The sequence below is a fragment of the Crotalus tigris genome, unplaced genomic scaffold, assembly GCF_016545835.1.
Source record: "Crotalus tigris isolate CLP2741 ecotype Arizona unplaced genomic scaffold, ASM1654583v1 scf7180000017611.44802233496:7321179, whole genome shotgun sequence".
NCBI lineage: Eukaryota > Metazoa > Chordata > Lepidosauria > Squamata > Viperidae > Crotalus > Crotalus tigris.
Window position 1 is genome coordinate 3,310,029 of NW_024096511.1, and position 22,112 is coordinate 3,332,140.

The window sequence follows — 22,112 nt, forward strand, 5'->3', positions numbered from 1 at the left end:
GTGGCAGTATCAAAAACATAACATGAACATTATATAGTTACACTAACACGATGCAACTATCTTCTATGTTTTCAGGGACATGCAGTCCACTATATATTAGAACTGTAATCGTATAACCACACAACTGAAAGTAAATCCTATTAATCTTAAAAGAGCTTCTGAAACAATATTCATAGGTGTGTGTGATATTCCCCCCAAAATTAAGAATATCCATTAATTTATATTCTATTTATTAAACAGAGTGAAACAAAGTTCAGAAAATGTCAATAAAAAAACCTTTGTATATTACTTATAACTTTTAAAATATACATGCCAGTTGGGTTCACTTATAGTTAATTTGCTCTTGCCTCTTTGTTAAAAAAAAAAACAAAAACCTTAGACAGAATAAAGTAATTCCTGAACACTTTTATACAGTTGAAATCAATGTAGAACTGTTGGTTTTTACCCCATTTGATCTGTTGTGTTCATGTTGCAGATAGTCTTTTATAACAGTATAGACATTTCTATCGCACTGAAGAGAATAATAAGGCTGAAAGCTATTTGTCTCTGATATAGGTGGTCCATTAAATGTCCCTGAGATACAAAATGTGGCACAGTTTCTCTCTTGTTCCCATTTTGCTCCAGTACCTTCTGAAAATCTTCCAGCATGTTTACGTAGCTGTGATCTAGTCTCTCTTTTTTGGTACAGAAATGTAACAAAGTTAAATTCTGGCTTTCTCAAAACTTGGTAAATAGGTTTTCAACTGTAGAATATTAGCCACAGGCTGCTTTCTTTCATGATAAAAGCTAAGTCCTGTAAGAAGTTCCACATCTCTAACTCGAGCAACGTGAAATCTCATTCTCTCTTCGACCCATAAAGATTCGGGCTTGCCAACCTATTGGAAGAAAGAAGCAAGTATTCCAGTTCATGTTGCAGACATTCTGAGATATTTAAAAATTGAGTGCTAAATTGATAAATTGCTTTGAAGATGATCTGAGAATGTTCTCCAGAGCAAGAAGGTGTATCGCTGGAAAGGTGAATCTAATAGTCCTTACTTTCAACAGCTCATGACCTACTGACCATAAGGGGGCAGTAGAGTATAACTAGAGAATTAAGGGCCTGTTCTGTATCATGTCTTTGTCTCTTTCTGCCTCTTTTTTTAAAATTGATCAATGATTCAGGGCACTTCCACTTGCCTGTATTCCCAGGAACTTATGCAAAGAGAACATGGCTCAGAACTCTCTTGTTCTGAGAACATAATTAGCTGGGTACTAAAATTTGCCTGTTCCTATAAGGCAGGCTGGCTCAGAAATTCTGGGAGTTGAAGTCCATGAGTCATAAAAGAGCCAAGGTTGCCTACCCCTGCTATAAAGTATTTCCTAATGAATTAAACTCTTTTCTGCTGCAGTTATATCAAACTCACTTTATTGATCATTATTCATGTCATATTCCCATTCTCAGGAATGATCAAATGCACCCAAAGAAATTTAGCCTTCTTTCCCATAACAGTGTGAATGGAACAGTTGCAGAATTATAATGTTGAAAGAGGCCAATTTAATTCATTGATCCAATCCCTGTTCAGCATGGGAGTCCAAATTAAAGCAGCAGGACAGATTGTTTGAAAATAGTCAGTGGAAGGAAGCTTGGCATTTTTCTTGGTAATTGCTTCCACTGTTAAACAGTTAATGCTATTTGGAAACAGTTGCTGATGATCAGCTGGAAATTACTTCCTTAAAGCAGTTGTTCTATGTGCTGCACTCTGTGAAAACAGAAAGCAGAACTACATCTTCTGTCTGGTGTGTCAAGGACTACCTGTACTTTATCACTTTTTTCCTTTTTTTTGGGGGGGGGGTCATCAAATTTTTGACACCTTGCCAGATGACTGGTGGTACTCGGATATTGCCATATCCTAAAAGTGGTACAATGGGTGAAAAGGTTGAAAAGCCCTGCTCTATGACATCAATGCTCACATTAGCCATGTAATTAGGACTGTATTGATGTTGTGCTAAAGTTTATTCCAGGGCTAGAAATGAGGCTTTTTATATTAAAAGCTATGCAAAGCACCTTTTCTCTTTCAAAGCTTTTCTCATATATTTCTCACATTTTCAAGTCTCTGCCCACACCTATTATAAAAACTAGAAACTTGCACTAAACAAAACAGCACTTTTTGTGCATTTTTATGTTTCATATATTAAAAGATTATACTCACTATGCAACTTTCACTGTTGTCTTCTCTGTGGGGTATAATGTAAGATACAACCTCAAGGGATCCTTCACATTGCCAAGGCATTTGGGAAACATTTTTACAACTTGTCAATGTAATGAAGTAGTGAGTTGGAATGAGGACTGCTAAATTAGTTGAGTGCCTGACATTTAATTTTAAAAAGAAAAAAAGCAGCAACATTTTTGTGTTAGTTGTACTGAGCATACTCCACACACCAAAGAAATATACAAGCTATATACAGATCTCCCTTGCTAAACCAATTCTGCAAGCTATTAGGCACATTCAAAGAACTGGTTATAAACCTTTAAACGATATGTAATGAGTCCAGACTATTTGTATGAGAATTTTCTTCCTTTCAGTCAGTCTGGGCTTCATAATCTCCAAGATAATTTATTTTCTCAGATCATACTATTGAAATTAGATTTGATAGAATCCCTGGGCTTCTCAAGTAACTTTCATTTTAATGATGTGCAAATTATGTTTTTAAAATGTACTTGAAATGTATTTCCCTTTTCTAAATCTTATAATTTCTATTAAAATAGTGATGGACATTCTTTGTGGAAAGTATACTTTTAATACAGCAATGAATAAATACATCCACCTGATTTGAGGCATTCACCCAAACGATAGAAGCAACATTGCATTTTTGCAACACAAACTCTACTAGATTCATAGTTATGTGTGGATATCATGATGCACATGATATCTAAAAGTGATGACAAGATGCTGCTTTCATTATTTGTTTCTCCCCTGATATCCTTTCTCTGCTTCCCCAGGGATGCCTCTGATAAGGGCTGCCCACAACACCGCTAGAATGTTAATGTATATTCCTTGATACCAACTTGAATCATACTCTTAGATTATTGTGAACATTGAAATGGTTTCACCCACCAGCTTTTAAATACCATATCAAAATATCTTTCATACTGTTTGAAATAAAATATGTATTGAAATACTTATTTGAATGTAATTTTGTTTTTAAAAAGAAAAGCCATAATTTACACATGTTAAAATCAAATATAATGCATTGATAAATATGGAAGAAGCCACAAAGGGATTGATAGGCTCAATATAAATTGCTAATTGTCTTACTTCTTCAGGACATACATTCTGCTAAGTCAGAAAAATATATTTTAACTGAGGTTTGTTCCCAAAAATTAAATCAAAACAGTTATTTCAACACACAGTCACACACACAAAAGCTAAAACAGATCTCTGCTAACCTTCTTATTTCCTCTGGTGTATCATATACGCCATTGTAGTCGTAATCAAATATAGGACCTGTGATCACATTTACACCATTTCTGGCTGCAACATATGATGGTAGTAGGACAGCACTAAAATATTCCCAAATCACTGAAAGAACAAGGGAGAATATCTCTAAGACAATATCATGACTTGAAGACAACCAAGCCCATCAGTGATATTGCTGGTTGAAGGTCTATTTTTTTGTTCTAGGATCATGGGCTGCCTTTATTTTACTTATTTATCAAGGCAGTATGAATTTCATAACTATTTCCAAGTATGTTGGAACTACACAGTCCTAATATTTTGTGCTTGGCATACTGGAGGGCTGGAGCTTCGGATATGAGCTTCCAAATCCAAGAGATATTTATGAATGAATTTAACTCTGATGCGCATTGTCTGGACTTCCAAATATAAAGCAAACAATGGCATTTCCTTTGACCATCTTTTTTTTTATAGTTCTTGAATGGACTGACACTCTTTGCAGAGGTGATCTACAATCCAGAAATTCTCCTAATCTTTAGAAACAGATAATCAGTAGAAAATATTTCTTTCACTATAAACATTTTGCATCATGGTTTTACATAAAGACTATCTTGGCTAGTTTGAGAATCGCCCTTGGAGCCTAGGCAACCAAGGAAGCAGTGTTCAATCTACAGCCATAGGATTATCTATCTCTGGATTAGAGAACTGAAAACCATTCTCGATAGATTTTATTTAGAAGTCCCTTTGAGCTCAATGGGCTTACTCCTAAGTAAATAGACTATTTTAGAAGTGTCCTGCTTGCATGAGTATAGAAGCTATATAAAGGAACAGAAGATCCATTTATGTTTTGACTTGTTAAGCCATGGTATGATCATTTGAAGTAGACTGCAGACACATAGAATCAAGAATGTAGGCATTCAGGAAATTGTTATGAGACTGAAGAATTACAGTACAATGCAGCACAGCACCATCATTCATTGGACATTGCTACATGTATATTATTGCAACACAATCACAAGAGCATAACAATTATGCTTTAATAATATAATTAAATAATTATATTTCATTAGCTTATTATATTGTTCTCATAAAAAGAAGCAAAAGCCCATAAAAATTAGCCTTTACCTTGAAAAGCAGAATACATGGGCGCTATGTTGCTTGAGAGAACTCCTTCATAATAATTTTTCTCATCTTCTTCAATCAAATCTAGAAAAATAAAAATATATAAGCAAGCATTTAAAACTGACATTTATCAATATGTCAAATGATTGAAAAACCTTTCTAGTTTCTGAAATAAATACACGGCACTAAACATTTAAGTTCAAATACAATGTTCAAGGCTCAAAGAGATGGGTTTGGTTATTTATGTACTATACTTATTTTAATGTATAGGCCAGTGGTGGCGAACCTATGGCACGGGTACCAGAGGCGGCACTCAGAGCCCTGTCTGTGGGCAAGCGCGCCATCACCCCAGTCCTAGGCCTTCAACTGGGTTTTATAAAACCTTTTCACTTTAGGCCTCCACCGCCATGTGCAAAAAAAAAAAAAAGATTCAATCAGTCCATTTCAACTTCTCGCGGGGAAAAAAAGTTCTTGCAAAGTTGATCGATTGAACTTTTCAGTCCCACCCAGTCTGCCATTACCACCACAGCCCCACCCACCCAATGGGCCACATCCACCCAATGGGCCACACCCAGCCAATGGGCCACACCCACCCGGCACTCGACGATGCATAAGTGGGTTTTGGGTTGCAGTTTGGGCACTCAGTCTCTAAAAGATTCGCCATCACTGGTAAAGGCCATTCAATACCTAAACAACTCTAGGTGGCTTAAGATATATTATTACTAAATATTCTTAAGCCAGTACACCATTCTACTGCAATCCTCCCCAAAAGGCATTCCCAAGATAGGTGAGCTACATCTCCCCGAATGACCAACTGACATGGCTATTGGCCTGCTGACTAGACAATATAAATCTTGTAGTCCCGACATATTTAAAGGATACCAAATTGTGTGAAGCACTGCATTCACCAAAGAGAACATTCCAAAATTTCCCAGGAATGTTGACAAGCACACTGAACTTCCAAAGGATCAAAAGGCAATTCCTACTTAAAAGTTAACCTCAGCTTCAAACAAGAGGATGCCACCTAATTTGGGGATTGTGTTTATGAAAAGGAAACATCCAATTCATAAATTACTTGTAGAATATATAAAAAACCCATTTAAATATTAAAATAAATGTATGTGTTAAGATGACTGAGTTTCCAAAAGCAAATATGAAAATTTCAGAACCATTTTTTCCATATTAAGCCTTTCTGAATTAGTGGTTTCTAAAGTCATCTGGCCACTGCTACACCAAATACCATATTGATGCTCATTCAGTGAGAAATCAAGCATTTAATGTTTATGTACCACTCATAGCTGTATATTTATTTTAACATTAAAATGTTGGTTCTTTTGTAGTTTGAATTTAAAAGATAAAAGGTGTTTTGATAGCCAGCCATGTAGTATCTGCCAGCCATAATTCTACATTTTTCATATTTAGTAACATTTTGTATAAATATCAATTAAAGATTTTCTAGGTTGGCTTTGGCTTACGTCCAATATTTAATTCTTATATATAAAAGAAGATAGTCCACACATTTTAAGAAACAGAAACAAGTTTTATTTTGGCTATTAATTTAATCTCTGCTTTACTGATCTCAAATAATCTAACTAGGATTATACCTGGTTATTACCTTAATGGGAACCCAGCATGAAATCCCGGGACTATAAGCTAAATTAACTAGTAAAACAATATTCAGAAGAAGGCAACAGTGAGCTATTTGCATACTGTTGCCAAGAAAAAGCCATGGATATGCCTATAGAACCAGGAGTCAAATTTATCAGGAGAAAATTTATCTAAATATTGTTATTGCTCTGCTTAGAAATAAGACAGAAAATGGAAATTACTTGGAGGAAAAAGAAATCCATAGTTAAGCTGAGGGTGATTTTTGTAAAGTGAACAAGTTTGACTGCTATTTAAAGAAATACGATGATCCGTGTAGAAGCAGCTTCTGGTGGCACCTGCAGAGGCATTCCAGCTGTCCTAAGTAACAAAACAAAAATACCAGTGGTTATGTATATTTATTGTACATAAAAAATAAGACAAGATAAATATACAATAATCCAGCTATATTATGAAAGAGTGTTTTGTTTTAGTTCTATTAAGTCTATACAGCATGTACCTTAGATGTTTGCAAAGAGGATTTCTAAAGACCACTCTATTCACAACATTTATCATTTTATAAATCCATTATATTTTCCCCTATCAGGGGTAGACTGATGTAGCCCTTCTTTTGATCTATATCACTTCCCAGCTTCCTATAGGGTTTTTTGTTTTTGTTTTTTTTTTGTTCAGATTAGACTCTCATTATCAGGTAGAGCTTATGTAAGACAATTGGCCCACAGGAGTTATGAAATCCAAATGTTCAAACTGCTGTGCACATAGGCCTTTACTTGGCAAACAACTGGGTAGCAATATGTATGGTTTTAGGATGCAACAGGACAGAATTAACAAATTCTATTTCTAATCTATTCAGAGATTGTGTATGTGTGTGCGGACATTAGTATAGGCCAGGGATAGGCAACCATGGCTCTTTTATGACTCGTGGACTTCAACTGAGCATGGCTAGCTCAGGAATTCTGGGAGTTGAAGTCCACGAGTCATAAAAGAACCAAGGTTGCCTACCCCTGGTATAGGCTGTGCAGTTATCTGAATGCAAAGGAGAAAATGGACTTCAGATTCATATAAGGGTTCAAAAAGTATCAGTCAAGAGCATCTTAATTAAGCATGTCTTTTGCCAGGCTTATCCTTTTTTTCCTGCCCAGGAAAAGATGCAGCTGCTTTTAAAGTGTTCCTAAGATGGGCTAACTGTGCAGTCACACATACTTTAATTACTGTACATTGGAAGTGTACATTACTCAAGTATCATTATTCAAGTATCCTGCACAACATGCATGCATTCATATGCTGCACAGCACACACTGAGAAATTATATAAAGAGGTAGTGATTTAATCCATCTGCCTAGCAGCATAATAACTTTTCAAAACTAAGGCCAATTTTCTTGTATGAAGAGAAACTAGCAAAGGACAGATCAAAATAAATAACGGTCCTGATTTGACTGGAGAATGATGCAAATTCAGAAAAAAAAATTCCACAGTACATCTGTGAAGAAGCAACCAGTTTTTAATTTCTGGTTCTATGACTCAGAGAGAAGAATATGGTATATACTTATTGTTGAGTCCTTCGCGAAAGGCAAGACACGAGAAGCAGTTGTAGTTCTCAGGTTTTCTTTTATTCTGTGTTCAAGTTACAGATGAAGGCTTCAGCAACGCCCAAAAGCTCCCAGCCTCTTATATAGGCAATTCCCGGGTCAATGTGTTACTTTTCCCGCGCCAGCACCCGCGCATGCGCACAGGCGCTGGCGACAGCCTGTCTGGTCCCGGGCAGCTTGCACCTGCCCGGGACTGCCTGCAAACGCCCCGAGCCCATTTGCAAGGCTCGGGACATAACACCCCTTTCCCCCGGGCTAAGACTACTACCAACATACAATTATTTCTTGATGCAGTGTTCTACTCCCCAGTGCTCCTACTGTTTACTGGCTTTTGTTTAGCCAGCAATGTTATGTAATCCTCTAAGTACTTAGGAGATTTCCTTGCTCTCTGTGACCTTCTCAGCTCTGGGTTTCTGACAGGTGTTCCCTGACTGAAGGGAGACGTGAGCCTGTTCTCCTTATCTTGCCTTGGTGCCTTCCAAGGACTGTGCCCCAATGCCTGGCCTGCTTGCTCGCCCACCGGGCTCGTCAGGCCAGGGCTTCTGTCACTTTGTGACCTGGTTGACCTGCCTAGCTGTAGGCCCTCGGGCCCCTTGAAGTGATAGCCACTGCTGGGCGTCTCTGTAGAACCTCCTAGGTCCGTCCAAGACCTGTCAGGAGGCTGTCCATTCCCTAAACCCCGTTCTGTGTCTGGGCTCATGTGGGTTTCTGTACCTTCCCAAAACTCAGTTACTCCCTGATTTGGGCTAGAGGTGTTGTGGTCGGGACTTGGTTCCTCGACCACCTCCCTGTATGTTTGACCCCCTGTAGGACTTGGGGTAAGGTCAGGCCAACTCTGGGGATTATGTGCCAGCTCTCTTGCGGGGTATGATTTATTGGGATGCTCCCGGGTATCCTCCCTGACTGGAGTACTGTGCTGTGCAGGTGAATAGTGATTGTACCCCCGGGGTGACTCCCTGGCTGGAGTAGGCGTGAATGCCTGGTAGTTGGATAGGCTCTTAGAATTCCTGTTTGGGGCACTCGCGGAATCTTGGAATGGGCCGTTTGTGGCTCCATGATTGGAGGTGGGCAGCAGCTTGTGCCCCTCCCCTTGCTCTAAAGAGTCCCCCTCCCCCCCTGGAAAAGACCCAGGAGTCGCATCTGGAAGATCCCGCCTAGGGCGGAGTTGGTCGATGTGCCGGCGCAGGACACGACCGTTGTCCAGGGCTACCTCGTAGGATAGAGGACCTGTGACCCTGGAAATAGAAGCGGGGACCCATGTATGACCAGGCCCGTAATTGCGAGTCCAAACCAGGGCACCCACAAGTAGTTGTCTAGGTGCCCTAGGGTGTGAGGTAGATAAAGGTAGTCTGTCCGGATGCAACCGGTCAAGCTTTGTAGTCAGTTTGTGCCCCCAGCAAAGTTCAGCTGGGCTTCTCCCTGTAGAAGTGGACGGTGTGGTGCGATAAGAAAGGAGTAAGTCAGCCAACCTGTGATGCCAGTCCCCATAGGTGAGTTTCTTCAAGGCGTCCTTGGTGATGCGAACCATGCGTTCAGCCATACCGTTGGTCGACGGGTGGAAGGGTGCAGAAGTGGCATGACGAATCATGTTGGCCTGCAAGAAAGCTTGGAATTCGGAGGAAGTAAATTGAGGGCCGTTGTCAGACACAATGACATCTGGGAGCCCGTGTGCAGCAAAAATCCCCCTCAGTACCTGAATAGTCTTTGCAGTGGTGGTGGATGAGACAGGTACAACCTCAAGCCATTTTGAATGGCTGTCAACGAGGACCAAGAAGAATTGGCCCTGAAAAGGCCCAGCGTAGTCAATGTGCACCCTAGACCATGGGGACTGTGTTTTCTCCCATCTATGCACAGGAGCTTGGGGCATCTCTGGGCGAGAGCATTGGCACAGGTGGCATGCATGCACCTTAGCCTCAATGTCCTTGTCTAAACCAGGCCACCACAAGTGGCTGTGCGCAAGGGCCTTCATTCGAACAATGCCAGGATGACCCTCATGGAGGGAACCTAAGATCCTAGTCCTTATTGAGGTGGGAATGACAACTCTGTTTCCCCAAAGCAGACAACCCTGAGAGGTGGACAACTCGTTCCTTTTAGACCAGAAACTCTGAAACTCAGGACTAGGACAGTGCTCAGGCCATCCAGACAAAACCCAAGAAAGGACACGTGAAAGTGTGTGATCTGTGCCCGATTCAGCGGCTACATCCTTGGCGTTCAGAGGGGACTCTGGCAAGGCTTGGATGGATAGAATGTTAACAGCTGGCACAGGGTCAGCTTCTATTACTGGCAGGGGCAATCTACTGAGGCCATCAGCATGGCCCATCTCTTTCCCAGGCTTGTGAAATAATGAAAAATTATATGCAGACAAAAAAATAGACCATCTGAGCATTCTAGGTGAAATGATTTGGGGAGTTTGCTTACATGTGGTAAACAGTCCCAGCAGAGGCTTATGGTCAGTGAAGACCGTGAAATGCCTGCCATATAAAAAATCATGGAATTTTTTAATTCCAGCAACAACAGCTAAAGCCTCCCTGTCTATCTGAGCGTAGTTGCGCTCAGCAGAAGACAATGTTCTGGAGTAATATGCAACAGGAACCTGAGTTCCATCAGACCTGAGGTGGCTCAGGACAGCTCCGACCCCGTAAGGGGAAGCATCACAAGCGATGCACACAGGAAGGGACTCATTGAAGTGTGCAAGTACACTGTTAGAGGTGAGCAAGGCCTTGACCTCATTGAAACTATTCTCATGTGTTTGTGACCACTGCCACACTGCTTGTTTGTCTAATAGCCTGTGAAGAGGCTCAGCTACACTAGCTTTATGTGGAAGAAAAGAATTGTAAAAATTCAGGAGGCCCAGGAAGGCCTGAAGTTCGGCCTTAGACTTTGGCCTAGGTGCTTCTAAAATGGCAGTTAGTTTGGATTCAGCAGGGTGAATCCCAGCAGCATCAATTTTGAACCCCAAAAATTCAGTAGAAGGCACCCCTATTTTGCATTTGTCCTTCTTAAGCTTGAGGCCTGTCTTCCTGAATCTTAATAAAACAGCCCTTAGCCGTTCAGCTAGAATGTGTGTGGAGTCTCCTGCAATTAAGACATCATCAAAGTAGGGGCAAACCCCCGGTATACCTCGTAGTGTGTTTTCCATTACGCTTTGGAAAATCCCAGGAGCGACATTCACTCCAAACTGTAGCCTTTTTACCTTAAAGGCTCCTCTGTGGGTCACAATAGTCTGAGCTATAGCAGCATCATCATCAACAGGCAGCTGTTGATAAGCTTGAGCTAGGTCAAGCTTTGCAAAAACACGCCCCCCCTTGAGAGAGGCCAGGATATGACTGACCACAGGAACAGGATAGGCATGTTGCTGTAATGCCTTATTCAGAGTGCATTTGTAATCGGCACAAATGCGAATGTCCCCATTTGCCTTTAGAGGCGTGACAATGGGGGTCTCCCAAGGACTGGAGTCAACAGGTTCTAGAATTCCTTGTTGGATCAGTTTGTCCAACTCAGTGTCAATTTTACTCTTTAAAGCAAAAGGGACCCTTCTTGCTTTAATTCGAATAGGAGTGACAGTGGGGTCTAGTTTTAAGGACACGGGGGGTCCTTTGAATGTGCCCAGCTGGGGGCTGAAGACATCTGCGAATTCTTTGCAGACTTCCTGCAGATCGAGTGTTTGTAAGCTGTTGAGCCCCGTGACGTGTATCCCCAAGGCCTCAAACCACTCGAGTCCTATGAGACTCGTTCGTTCACCCCCTACTACTAATAGGTCTAGTGGACCTTCAAAATTCTTGTACTGAACGTTAAGGGTGGCCTCCCCCTTAACACACACTCTCGAATTCTGAAAGTCTGTTAGCACAATGTCAGAAGACCTTAACTTGGCCTGAGTTCCACTGCCGGAACAAATCTTCCTAAATGTATGTAAGGAGATGATTGAAAGTGCAGACCCCGTGTCTAGTTCCATAGTTAATGGAACACCTTGTAGCTTCACCTTGAGTGACAGCTTTTTCTTAATTGGCTTGTGTGTGCCTGTCCTAAGGGTGCTCCTTCGCGAAGCGCAAAACCCCACCCTATTCTGGCTGGGGACCCTGGTACCTTTCAGGCGTAATTCTTCCTAAGGTTGTACCTTTCGTCGGCCCAGACACACAGCTGCAATATGTCCTTGTTTTCCGCACGCCCGGCAGATAGTGGAGCGGAACTTGCAGTAGGTTCTCCTGTGGCGACCTCCACAGCCGATGCACTTGAGGGGAGCTGAAGAGCTTCCTTTCTGGTTCCCTTCCTTCGTGGGGTGGAGACGGTCGACTTCCTCATCCAGATCCTCCTCGGAGTTCCCTTGGACTTCTTCTTGGTGCACGGATGCAACATCTGGACTGTTCCTGATCGGCCGCATGTTCTTGATGGCGCCGCCTGCTGCTTCTTCTGCGGTGACTTCTCTCAAGGCATCTTGGAAGGACAAGTCCTCTTTGGCGAAAAGCCTCTGTTGTAACTCTCGATGCCTTAGCCCGCACACGAATCGGTCCCTCAGTCGTTCTTCAAGGTCCTTGAACTCGCAGTGCTTGGCGGCCTTTCTTAATGCGGCGATGTATTCTTTGGCCGATTCTCCGGATCGTTGATCCCTCTGCTCGAAGGTGTGGCGCCATGCGATGACGGACATCTTAGGCTGGAAGTGCTCCTTCAGTAGCTTCTTTAGATCTGCGTAGCTGACAGACTCTAATGGGACAGGTGCTGCGAGGTTCTCCGCGATTTCGAAGGCGTCTTGACCGCAGACACACAGCAGGGTGGCAGCCTTCAAGCTATCTTCCCTCACTTGGTTCACCTTGAGGTAGTTTTCCACCCTGGCTACGTAGGACTCCCACCTCTCTGGATGTGAGACGTCGAACTCCGAAAGCCTTCCAATTTTTGCCATCTTCAGGAGACGGGTCTATCAGCCAGCCTACCCCCAAATGTGCACTGGATTGGCGGGTAGTGCCGAGTCAACGCCGTTCCGCCGCTCAGGACTCACTTGGGTAAGCTTACACCTTTTTTTTCTTTTCCGTCGGTGCAAGGCATCCCACTTTCGTCGCCAGTGTTGAGTCCTTCGCGAAAGGCAAGACACGAGAAGCAGTTGTAGTTCTCAGGTTTTCTTTTATTCTGTGTTCAAGTTACAGATGAAGGCTTCAGCAATGCCCAAAAGCTCCCAGCCTCTTATATAGGCAATTCCCGGGTCAATGTGTTACTTTTCCCGCGCCAGCACCCGCGCATGTGCACAGCCTGTCTGGTCCCGGGCAGCTTGCACCTGCCCGGGACTGCCTGCAAATGCCCCGAGCCCGTTTGCAAGGCTCAGGACATAACACTTATCATGTATTTTCTCTGCAGAAATACATGAAAACATGTGATCACAGCTGGTAAAGAAATCAGGAAAAAAAAAATCCAGCAGCCAAGCTACATATGTTTCATGTATTTACTTAAACCATTCCTGAAAACATGCACTATTTAAAAATGATTAAATGAGCCCACATCTGGCTTGCCACATTGTTTTTTTCCTGCCACTCACTGCTTTATATCTTTTTCCTTCAAATGAAAACTGAATTACCCGCATACTTACATGCTTGTTAACAGAATAGCTACTCCACAGAGGCATCTTGATGTTCTGGCTAAATCCACTGATATAATGATGGTTGTGAAGGAGGCAAAACTTCTCCTTCTTTTGGAGTACACGGGGCCTCCCAAAAGGCAAGTTGTATTCTTCTATCTTCTTTACTACAGAAGGTAAAAAGGCAAACTAGGTCTGCTACTATATAGCAACTTCCCAGTCAAGGTTTTCTGCTTAATTTACCCATTTCCAGAAGCAGCTATAATACTTACTTTCTGAAATAGTAAGATCTACCTGTGGTTGAATCGGTGGCAAGGGCTATATGTAAAGGAAAGCAGAAGATGAAGTCATTTTTATGCAGCATCAGACATAAGAAACAAATAAAAAATTATGAAAAAAACAATCTACAGTAAACTACAAAATGATTGATAAATTGACAGAATGATGATATTGAGTAGTGTTGAATAGCGAAATGGGAGGCATATAAGTTATATGAATGTAGAGATATAGATAAAGATATATGAGATGAGATGAGAATACACACACACATACACACATGAGAGAGTGTGTTTTCTAGTCCTGCCATAGCATTGAAAGTCAGCTGGATATCCTTGGATCAGTCACTCTCTCTCAGTTCAACCCACATCACATGTTTGTTGTTTTTGTGGGGCCATCTTGGGTTATTTGTAAAAATAAGATGATAGATAGATAGATAGATAGATAGATAGATAGATAGATAGATAGATAAAGAGAGAGAGAGATACTCTTAAATGAATTGTATCCAAATTTGTCATATACAACCATGAAAATAGGAGGCATTTTTAATTAAAAATCACCAAAAATTCTAATTGCTATTCCTGAAGAGCAACTGTTGTTTCTCTAAGTCAGGGGTCTTCAAACGTGGCCCTTTTATGACTTGTGGACTTCAACTCCCAGAATTCCTCAGCCAGGCACGTTGGCTGAGGAATTCTGGGAGTTGAAGTCCACAAGTCATAAAAGGGCCACGTTTAAAGACCCCTGCTCTAGGTCCTTACCAAAGATTTACATGAGCAGATATGGCCATCAGTGGAGGTCCTCTGCCTCACCAAAGGGCATGAAGAAGGACTGCTTTCTTCTTGTGGATGCTTGGGAATATAAGTGACTCTCTTTAGAAGGTGGCTGAGGCTTCCATGAGTTCCATTGTTAGGGGCTGGTGTTAAATCAAGAAGATCTAAAATAGTCGAAAAAACTGTGTCAAAGATATTGAAGATATGCTTTACATCACAGTTTAAACATAATTCTTATAGTAAACATGCTATGGACATAAATGGTCACTACTTATCTATGTGCTAAATTTAATAGCAGGCCGTACCAGTTATTCCATAAAACTATAAGTATAAATAAAGCATGCTATTTTAAAAAATCCTAAGTACAAATAACTGTTATTAAAACTTAATATAAAAATAATCAGAAAGAGTTCAACGTATGGATGAAAACTAGAGAGATGCCCCATATGGCAAGTTTTAAAGAATCAAAAGAGAAGTTTTTAAAGGAAAAGAAAGGGAGTTAGATAGGGATCAAATTCCACTTCTAACGTTACTGGAAACTGGCATCAGCACAGACATCAGAAATAATCTTTCAGCTTTTCAATATAATAAACATAATGAAAGTAAGTAATATAATTCTAGATGAATGGTAAATATTTTCTAGAAATGTTTTGAGTTGATGAGGTAAAGGGGTCAGGCCAATTTATCGTACCACACATTAAGTTGTAGATTTCAATATTTTCAAATGGATCAACTTCTGTTTGAAACTTGAATCCAGGCCCAAATCCAATAAAGAGTGCCTACAACAAAAACCATAAATCTATTTACTTATTTATTCAATTTCTATAGCTGCCCAACTCAACTAAGTGACTCTGGTTGTAATTGGAATATCCAGCTGGTTTTTATCTGGAAAAATTGCTGAATTTCCCAAAGCAGTTGACTAAAAACATGCCTTCAGAAAAAGAGAAGAGTTAAATCTATATTTAAAAGAAAGCTGGCTCCCCTCTTAACAGATTTATGCAAATAGAAAAGTCACACAGGAAATCCAGATAAAAGCAAAGTTTGATATAGCATAGCTGACAGCAGATATCCACAATAGATTTCCACAATGGTCAATACTCCACTAGAACTACTTTTATTTCTCTGAACAATTAGAATATGTACCAAACCACACATATTTCTGTGCAAATGTTAGTACATTCATAGGCTAACTGCTTCCATTTTCTGTAAGTATTTAGAATACATCTGTGTTAAGATAAATGACAGCAAGCTGAAAGCTTTATTCCAGGCAATGAGGTTCATCAATTCTTTTGGTATTTTTTTTTCTTATTTTCTCCTAAAAACATCTGGCTCCCCCCCCACTACTGTGAATATTCTATTGCAAAGATTTGCATATTTTCTCTTTCAGTAATATAAAACAGCAAAGTTCTCCCAGCAAAACTATTTAGCTACTCTTTTTTTTCCTCCAAACATTATGCTTTTGCATTTCATCACAGCTGCTCAAAAGATAACATCAATGCAAAATGAAGAGGCTTACCATCTGCCTACAAGCTGATTCATTCAGCAACACAATCACTGTTTCTAACTTAAACAAATATAGATTATGAAACTCACAAATTTAGTATCCGCTACTGAATTACTTTCATCCCACAATATCTCATTGGCTGCTCACAGAAGGAGAAAGTCTTGCAATTTAAAGGAAATTAAATATTGCAACTGAGAAGATACTAATAATCTTGAGATTTCCACACCAAAATTTATTTATTTATTTATTTATTTGTTTGTTTGTTTATGAAGTTTGCCACACATCTCATGTCAAATACCTTCAGGCAGCTAACTGCATAAAAACATTAAAAAACATTAAAACCAACAGATATAAAATAACGAAGCAGATAAAAAGAACATTCTTTTTATCTGCTTTGTTATTTTATATCTGTTAGTTTTAATGTTTTGAGCCCTTCCTGACTCTAAGTCTGAATTAAACCTTGGAGGACTACTAAACTGTCAAGAAATAGTATTAGATTCAAAGAAGGCTATAATATTTTATTCATTTAGTTGTATCTTGCCTTTATTATTTTTACACATCCAACATGCCTTTTTCCTCTTATTATCCCCAGAATAACAACAACACCGTGAGGTGGGTTGGGCTGAGAGAAAGGGAAGGCCCAAGGTCACCCAGCTGGCTTTCAGGCTAAGGTGGGACTAGAACTTAAGAGTCTCCCACTTCCTAGACTGGTTACCTTAACCACTAGACCAGGAGTAGGCAACCTCGGCTCTTTTATGACTCATGGACATCAACTCCCAGAATTCCTGAGCCAGCTATGCTGGCTCAGGAATTCTGGGAGTTGAAGTCCATGAGTCATAAAAGAGCCGAGGTTGCCTACCCCTGCACTAGACCAAAGTGGCTCTCTATAATATTCTCTGTTATACAAAGGTCTGAAGAACTTAATTCACATTTTATACCTCAGCAAAGGAAATCAGGCTGAATATTAGAAATAATTTCCTGATAATAAGAGTGAAGGTTCTAAACACTGGCAGAATATCCACTGTCAGGGACAGTTTAGTAAATTTCTCCACAGAGCAGGGGGTTGAATTGGATGGATCATAAGACCCATTTCGAATCAACATCAGTATTATTATTTCACCTGCAGTTTTCTATAGTATGAAGTTCCTGTAAGTTCATAGGCTGCTCCCAGGCAAAGATCTGTTGAAAGGGGCTTGGAAAGTCCCTTGAAAGGTTGAAGGAAAGAAGAGGAAAGAGAGTATGGCAGGGGTCTTCAAATTTGGCCCTTTTATGATTTGTGGACTTCAACTCCCAGAATTCCTCAGCTAGGCACGCTGGCTGATGAATTCTGGGAGTTGAAGTCCACAAGTCATAAAAGGGCCAAATTTGAAGATCCCCAGAGTATGGAAATCTGAAAATAGAATCCCTGGTTAAAGAACCCCAAAACAGCCTAGGTTCATTAAAAAGTTTGGAAGGCACCAACAAATATTGCTATTTACCTGCATGTTTGCAAATACATTGTCTGACCCATGAAATCCACCAGTGCAATATTTGAGCTCAGACCGAATCCTGCAAAACACATAATAATAACAAATAAGCCTGCCAGGATCAATTGAAATAAAATCTCTTCTTGGCCTTTCTTTTCCATATTGAGTCTTCTTGATACAATGTAAGCCCATTTTCTCCTTTGGTGACTCTGATTATAGAATGCTCTTTGTCTGTTTACTAGTTTACTATCCTTGGTGAGACTTATGCCAAACTCCTTCAAGACCCAAAGCACCTGTATATTTCTTTGAGTGGTTATCTCTCAAACCACACATATAATATGGGTAGCTCCTAGTTGGAAGATTTTGGAGCTTACATAATTGTTTGGCAGATGCTCTGTCCCACCCTACATATCTACCCCCCATGCTACTGGGTAGAACAGTGGTGGCGAACCTATGGCACGAGTGCCAGAGGTGGCACTCGGAACCCTCTCTGTGGGCACATGTGCCGTTGCCCCAGCCCCGCCTCCCCCCACAGCCCCCTCCACACCAGTAACCCCCCCCAGAAGAGAGTTGCCCCAGGCACAGCCCCCTGGAGCAGCGCAGCCAAGGACATGGTAGCAGGGCAATGGGGACAAGACTCCACCCTTGCGCCCCATCGTAAACAGATGCTGCTGCTGGGCACGAGTGGAGGGCGTGGCCGCCATGGTGCTGCTGGGCAACCTGGGCAATCGGTGGGCCATGGAGGTGGTGGGTGGCCCTGCAGGTGGGTGGGGCAAGGGTGGAATGGGGGCAGTGCAGGGGCTGTGGGGCAGGCGTGGTGCAGTTTTTGGGCACTCGGTCTCTAAAAGGTTCGCCATCACTGGGGTAGAACTTTTATTACACCTCTTCAGTTCCTAAGACCAACATTGCAAATGAATTAAAGTCATCTGAAATTAGAGAAGGTAGGAGAACTGATTTTCTGAATTCACAGATGACCACTCAAATAACTTCAGTTAAGATAAATAGCTAGTTCTTCCACACTGTGGCCTCTGTTGTTCACAGATAACAAGTTGAAGGAGAATCTGATTCCCATAAGATGACTAAGGAGAGGACAACTGTTCCAAAAGCTGCATTTCTCAATGAGCAGAAGCTTGATAAAGGTGGAAGGTTGAGCCCATATGGCCCCTGGCATAACATTAGCAGGGTAATATGCACCCCTGTTGCTCTTGTGGAATGAAATGCAAGACTGAAGTGTAAGATAAGGCAGCAACAGAAATAATTTGCTCCCACTTAAGTGAAATAAATAGGAATTAAAACCAAAACCAAGAGCTTACCGGGCAAGCTGCCACTGCTGGTTCATATAAAAATGTACCGATTCAATCCGTTTATTACTGGCATAGTGAAATCGCTTGGGAAGCATCTGCTTCAGGTATGCTTTGAAATGCTGCTCTGGAAGCAAACACTGCAATGTGGAAATCACAGTAGGTGGTCATATCATCAACATGATGCAAAATATCTTACAGAGTTTATTTTTTCTCTCGACCTTGGTTGTAATCCACCCTCAGAAATCTACACTGGACAGTACTTAGAGATGTATGGAGATTTAAGAGGTAGAGAAATCAGCAATGACATTCTTCCTCTGATTACAGATAATTTTACCTATGTTTATTAAGGTTTACTTTCTTTTCTTCTAACAGGTGGCCCACGAGGAGCAGGTAGTACATAACTGATGTTGTTAAAGCACAGTTAATCATAAGCAAACATTTATTACAATATAGCATGACAGCCATAATAAATAACCAATTTCTCCTTCCATATGAAGCATCCAAAACCTGCTTGCACATCAAAGGCTTGCCTAAGTAAACATGTTGGGCCTGTGCTCTTTTTTTTAATATAATTTTTATTGAAGAGATTTTTAACAAGATTAAAAACAATACAAATATTCTTATAGGAAAACATTTTAAGTCAAATGAAGCATTAAAAAACAAAGTTCATAGCTTGTTTTAACTTGATTTGAAGCACAGTTTATTATGATCTGAACTCTTCAGGTATTGCTAATATAGTAACATATGAAGCTGATCTTCCTACTTTCCATCTCAAAACTTTTCGGTGATTTTGCTCCAAGACTTTCTGTAATGTCACGCAAGAAAACTGAAAACACATCTGGTATTTCCCAAGATCTCATTGAATTGGACATTCTAATTCAAAACCTCACATGAGAATAAAAAAAAAACTACAGGATTTGGGTGCCTTGCAAGATTTTTGGCCATGTAATATTTTTAAAGTATTTCCGCAAATGCTGTTTCGATTGCTGTACTGTAGCTATTGCGGAATCCACAAGTATTTTTGTATTCAAAAATAATATTCAAAATCCTGGTTTATCAACCACAATTTCTAGATTTAAAAATATCACTAAGACAAACCAAACCACCTTATCACTTAAAATAGTCTGACTATGAGCATAGTCAGATTATTTAAAAAAAAAAAAACATTTCTATCCAGGATTACTTTTTATACCAAATATTGATTGTTGTTTAATTTTTTCTTTCCCTCTCAGAAGAAAGGAACACTATAACAGCAATATAATAATATACCAAGGGGATGCAACCCCCATATCTTGATATGTCTAAAGGAGGGAAGATATATTAGATCTGGATGAGTTGACTAATTCTATAAATGATGGGGAAAATGTAGCTAATGTAGTTCGCTGGGTTGGGCAACTATATTAAATCTAATCAATGAAATAAGAGTCATGACTTGGAGAAGATGTCAGTACTTACTGTAAGGTTTCTGACAAGGCCTTCATAATCAACTAGAAGAGTTAGATGAGATAATTAGTTACCTATAGTTTTAAAAAAAGAAAAATAAATAATGTCCAACTAAGTATCTGCATCACATTTCATCTTGTTTATAAGCTAATCAAAATGTTCTTCTCTGCCACAGCCATTAAAAGTAATTCTTTACCATACAGCAGAACACAAGGATGTAACAGTATAGATAACCCTAAAACAGTTTTCTGAAAACTGCCCCATATTGAATTAATATTTAACATTCATGCACTCTAGGAGATTTCTGAGTGGTCAATGTAATTGTTAAAATAATAATAAGGCAAACTATATTATAATGTGGAATTAAAGGGCATAATGTTTTTGCTAAAGTATTGAATGCTGATGGTCTCTTCCAGACTGGCTTGCCTACACATAATGACCCGGGTCCAAACTTGCACTAGATAAAAACAAATAGTGCGAGTAGCTGCACGTTCCAAATTACATACAAATATCTACAGAAAATACATAAATTTCCCCCAAAACGTCCATATAAAGGTAATAAGCAGCAATTTTTTTTTTGCTTTAAGATATTATTTGAAAAAATATGACTGTAGATATGTATTGAGAAGATTTCAAAGATCAATTGTTCACTCTGTTCACTGGAAGACTACTTCTTCACTGTAAATCACTATCCTCTATGAAGCTTTGCCTACTGGTAGTAAAGAAATGTGGGAATCTGGTACCTGACACTGAACTTTCAAGTTTTGCTTTTAAACTTAATACCTATTAAGTTTTGCTTTTAAACTTAATACCTATTATATTATTATATAATAATTACAATATTTCTATTTGTTTTGATGTGTGATCCTAAGAGATGTTCAGTAGTACAGTTTTCATTGGAAGGTCTATGTCAAAGTTTCCAGAAGTTTATATAGTAATACCCAGTGATGGGATTCAGCCGGTTCGCACCACTTCAGCAGAACTGGTAGCTAATTTTTTGTTGCTCAAGCCCAGAACGGACTTCCGTAAGCGACATCTACACAGAGAACCGGTTGTTCACATATTTGAATCCCACCACTAGTAACACCTTTAGTGTCTCAATAATTTTTTTACAGCACAGTAGGCTTAAAGAGCACCCAAAACTCAGTTTCAGGAATGGATGTCACAAAAACTTTAAACATCCCACGGCATTCCCGTGAGTTTACATTCAAGAGCCACAGGGTAGGAATCACAGGCCATGCCCTACATGAATATCGATAGAGAGGAGTATTTAAATGTTTGCCATTGTTGTTTAAAAATATAACATTGTGACTTTTTTACAGGCGCAAATAAAGGGTGGAATCCAGTATTGATCATATTCTGGAAGAAAAAGAACATATACAGTCTCCCCACCAAAAATATCTCTAGCCAAATTAGTCTAGAACAGACATGTCAAACTTGTGATGACATCGCGCAAGGTATCGGGACGGTTTTACCATTGCCGGCAATGGGGTGGGCGCGGCTTCCGGATGACGCGTCCGGCCTGTGGGCTGGCAGTTTGACACCCCTGTTCTAGAAGGTCTCCAAAACAGGAAAGAATTGGCCATCCTCACTTCTGCGAGTCAGGTTATCAGGAAAAGTTCAACCAGTAAATGCAAGCATTTAATCTGATCCCACAGCTTCATATAAGATCAACATCCACACACTAAAACAACAATATAAAACAAGCAAGTAATTCAAATTGGTCTAGTAGTTACATACAAGAGAAATACTCATCTGGAGAATTTTGGGGTCTTAAGCGAGCTGCAGGGCCAGGTACCACAAACAGTTCTTTAACATTGCCCAAATATGCATCTAAGTAGACTGTTTTTTGGCAGTTGGCTTCCTCCATTCCTTGGAGAAAAATATAAAGATTTATGCTTGTTTATAAATATGGACATATTTTACTAATGCACTGAGTAAAAGTAGCTCTCAGGTATAATTACTAGCAAGAAATTAGCTCTAAGACTTGTTTGTTCATATAAATGAATATAAATTATTTCCACTCTCCATACTGTTTC

General features: G+C 40.1%; 1 protein-coding gene across 1 annotated transcript in view; it reads right to left on the reverse strand.

The window, feature by feature from the left end:
• Positions 1 to 213: 213 nt before the first annotated feature.
• Positions 214 to 22,112, reverse strand: part of ENPP1 (ectonucleotide pyrophosphatase/phosphodiesterase 1) — a 59,086-nt gene continuing 37,187 nt past the window's right edge. Inside the window, exons 13-25 of the mRNA XM_039324124.1 lie at positions 21,814 to 21,945; positions 20,086 to 20,117; positions 18,640 to 18,767; positions 17,339 to 17,408; positions 15,048 to 15,135; positions 14,345 to 14,520; positions 13,583 to 13,628; positions 13,323 to 13,477; positions 6,386 to 6,521; positions 4,560 to 4,640; positions 3,428 to 3,560; positions 2,190 to 2,346; positions 214 to 875 (exon numbers count right to left, since the gene is read on the reverse strand). Coding sequence (XP_039180058.1) covers positions 702 to 875; positions 2,190 to 2,346; positions 3,428 to 3,560; positions 4,560 to 4,640; positions 6,386 to 6,521; positions 13,323 to 13,477; positions 13,583 to 13,628; positions 14,345 to 14,520; positions 15,048 to 15,135; positions 17,339 to 17,408; positions 18,640 to 18,767; positions 20,086 to 20,117; positions 21,814 to 21,945 — 1,508 coding nt within the window. The 3' untranslated portion in view covers positions 214 to 701. The remainder of the gene's footprint in view (positions 876 to 2,189; positions 2,347 to 3,427; positions 3,561 to 4,559; positions 4,641 to 6,385; positions 6,522 to 13,322; positions 13,478 to 13,582; positions 13,629 to 14,344; positions 14,521 to 15,047; positions 15,136 to 17,338; positions 17,409 to 18,639; positions 18,768 to 20,085; positions 20,118 to 21,813; positions 21,946 to 22,112) is intronic.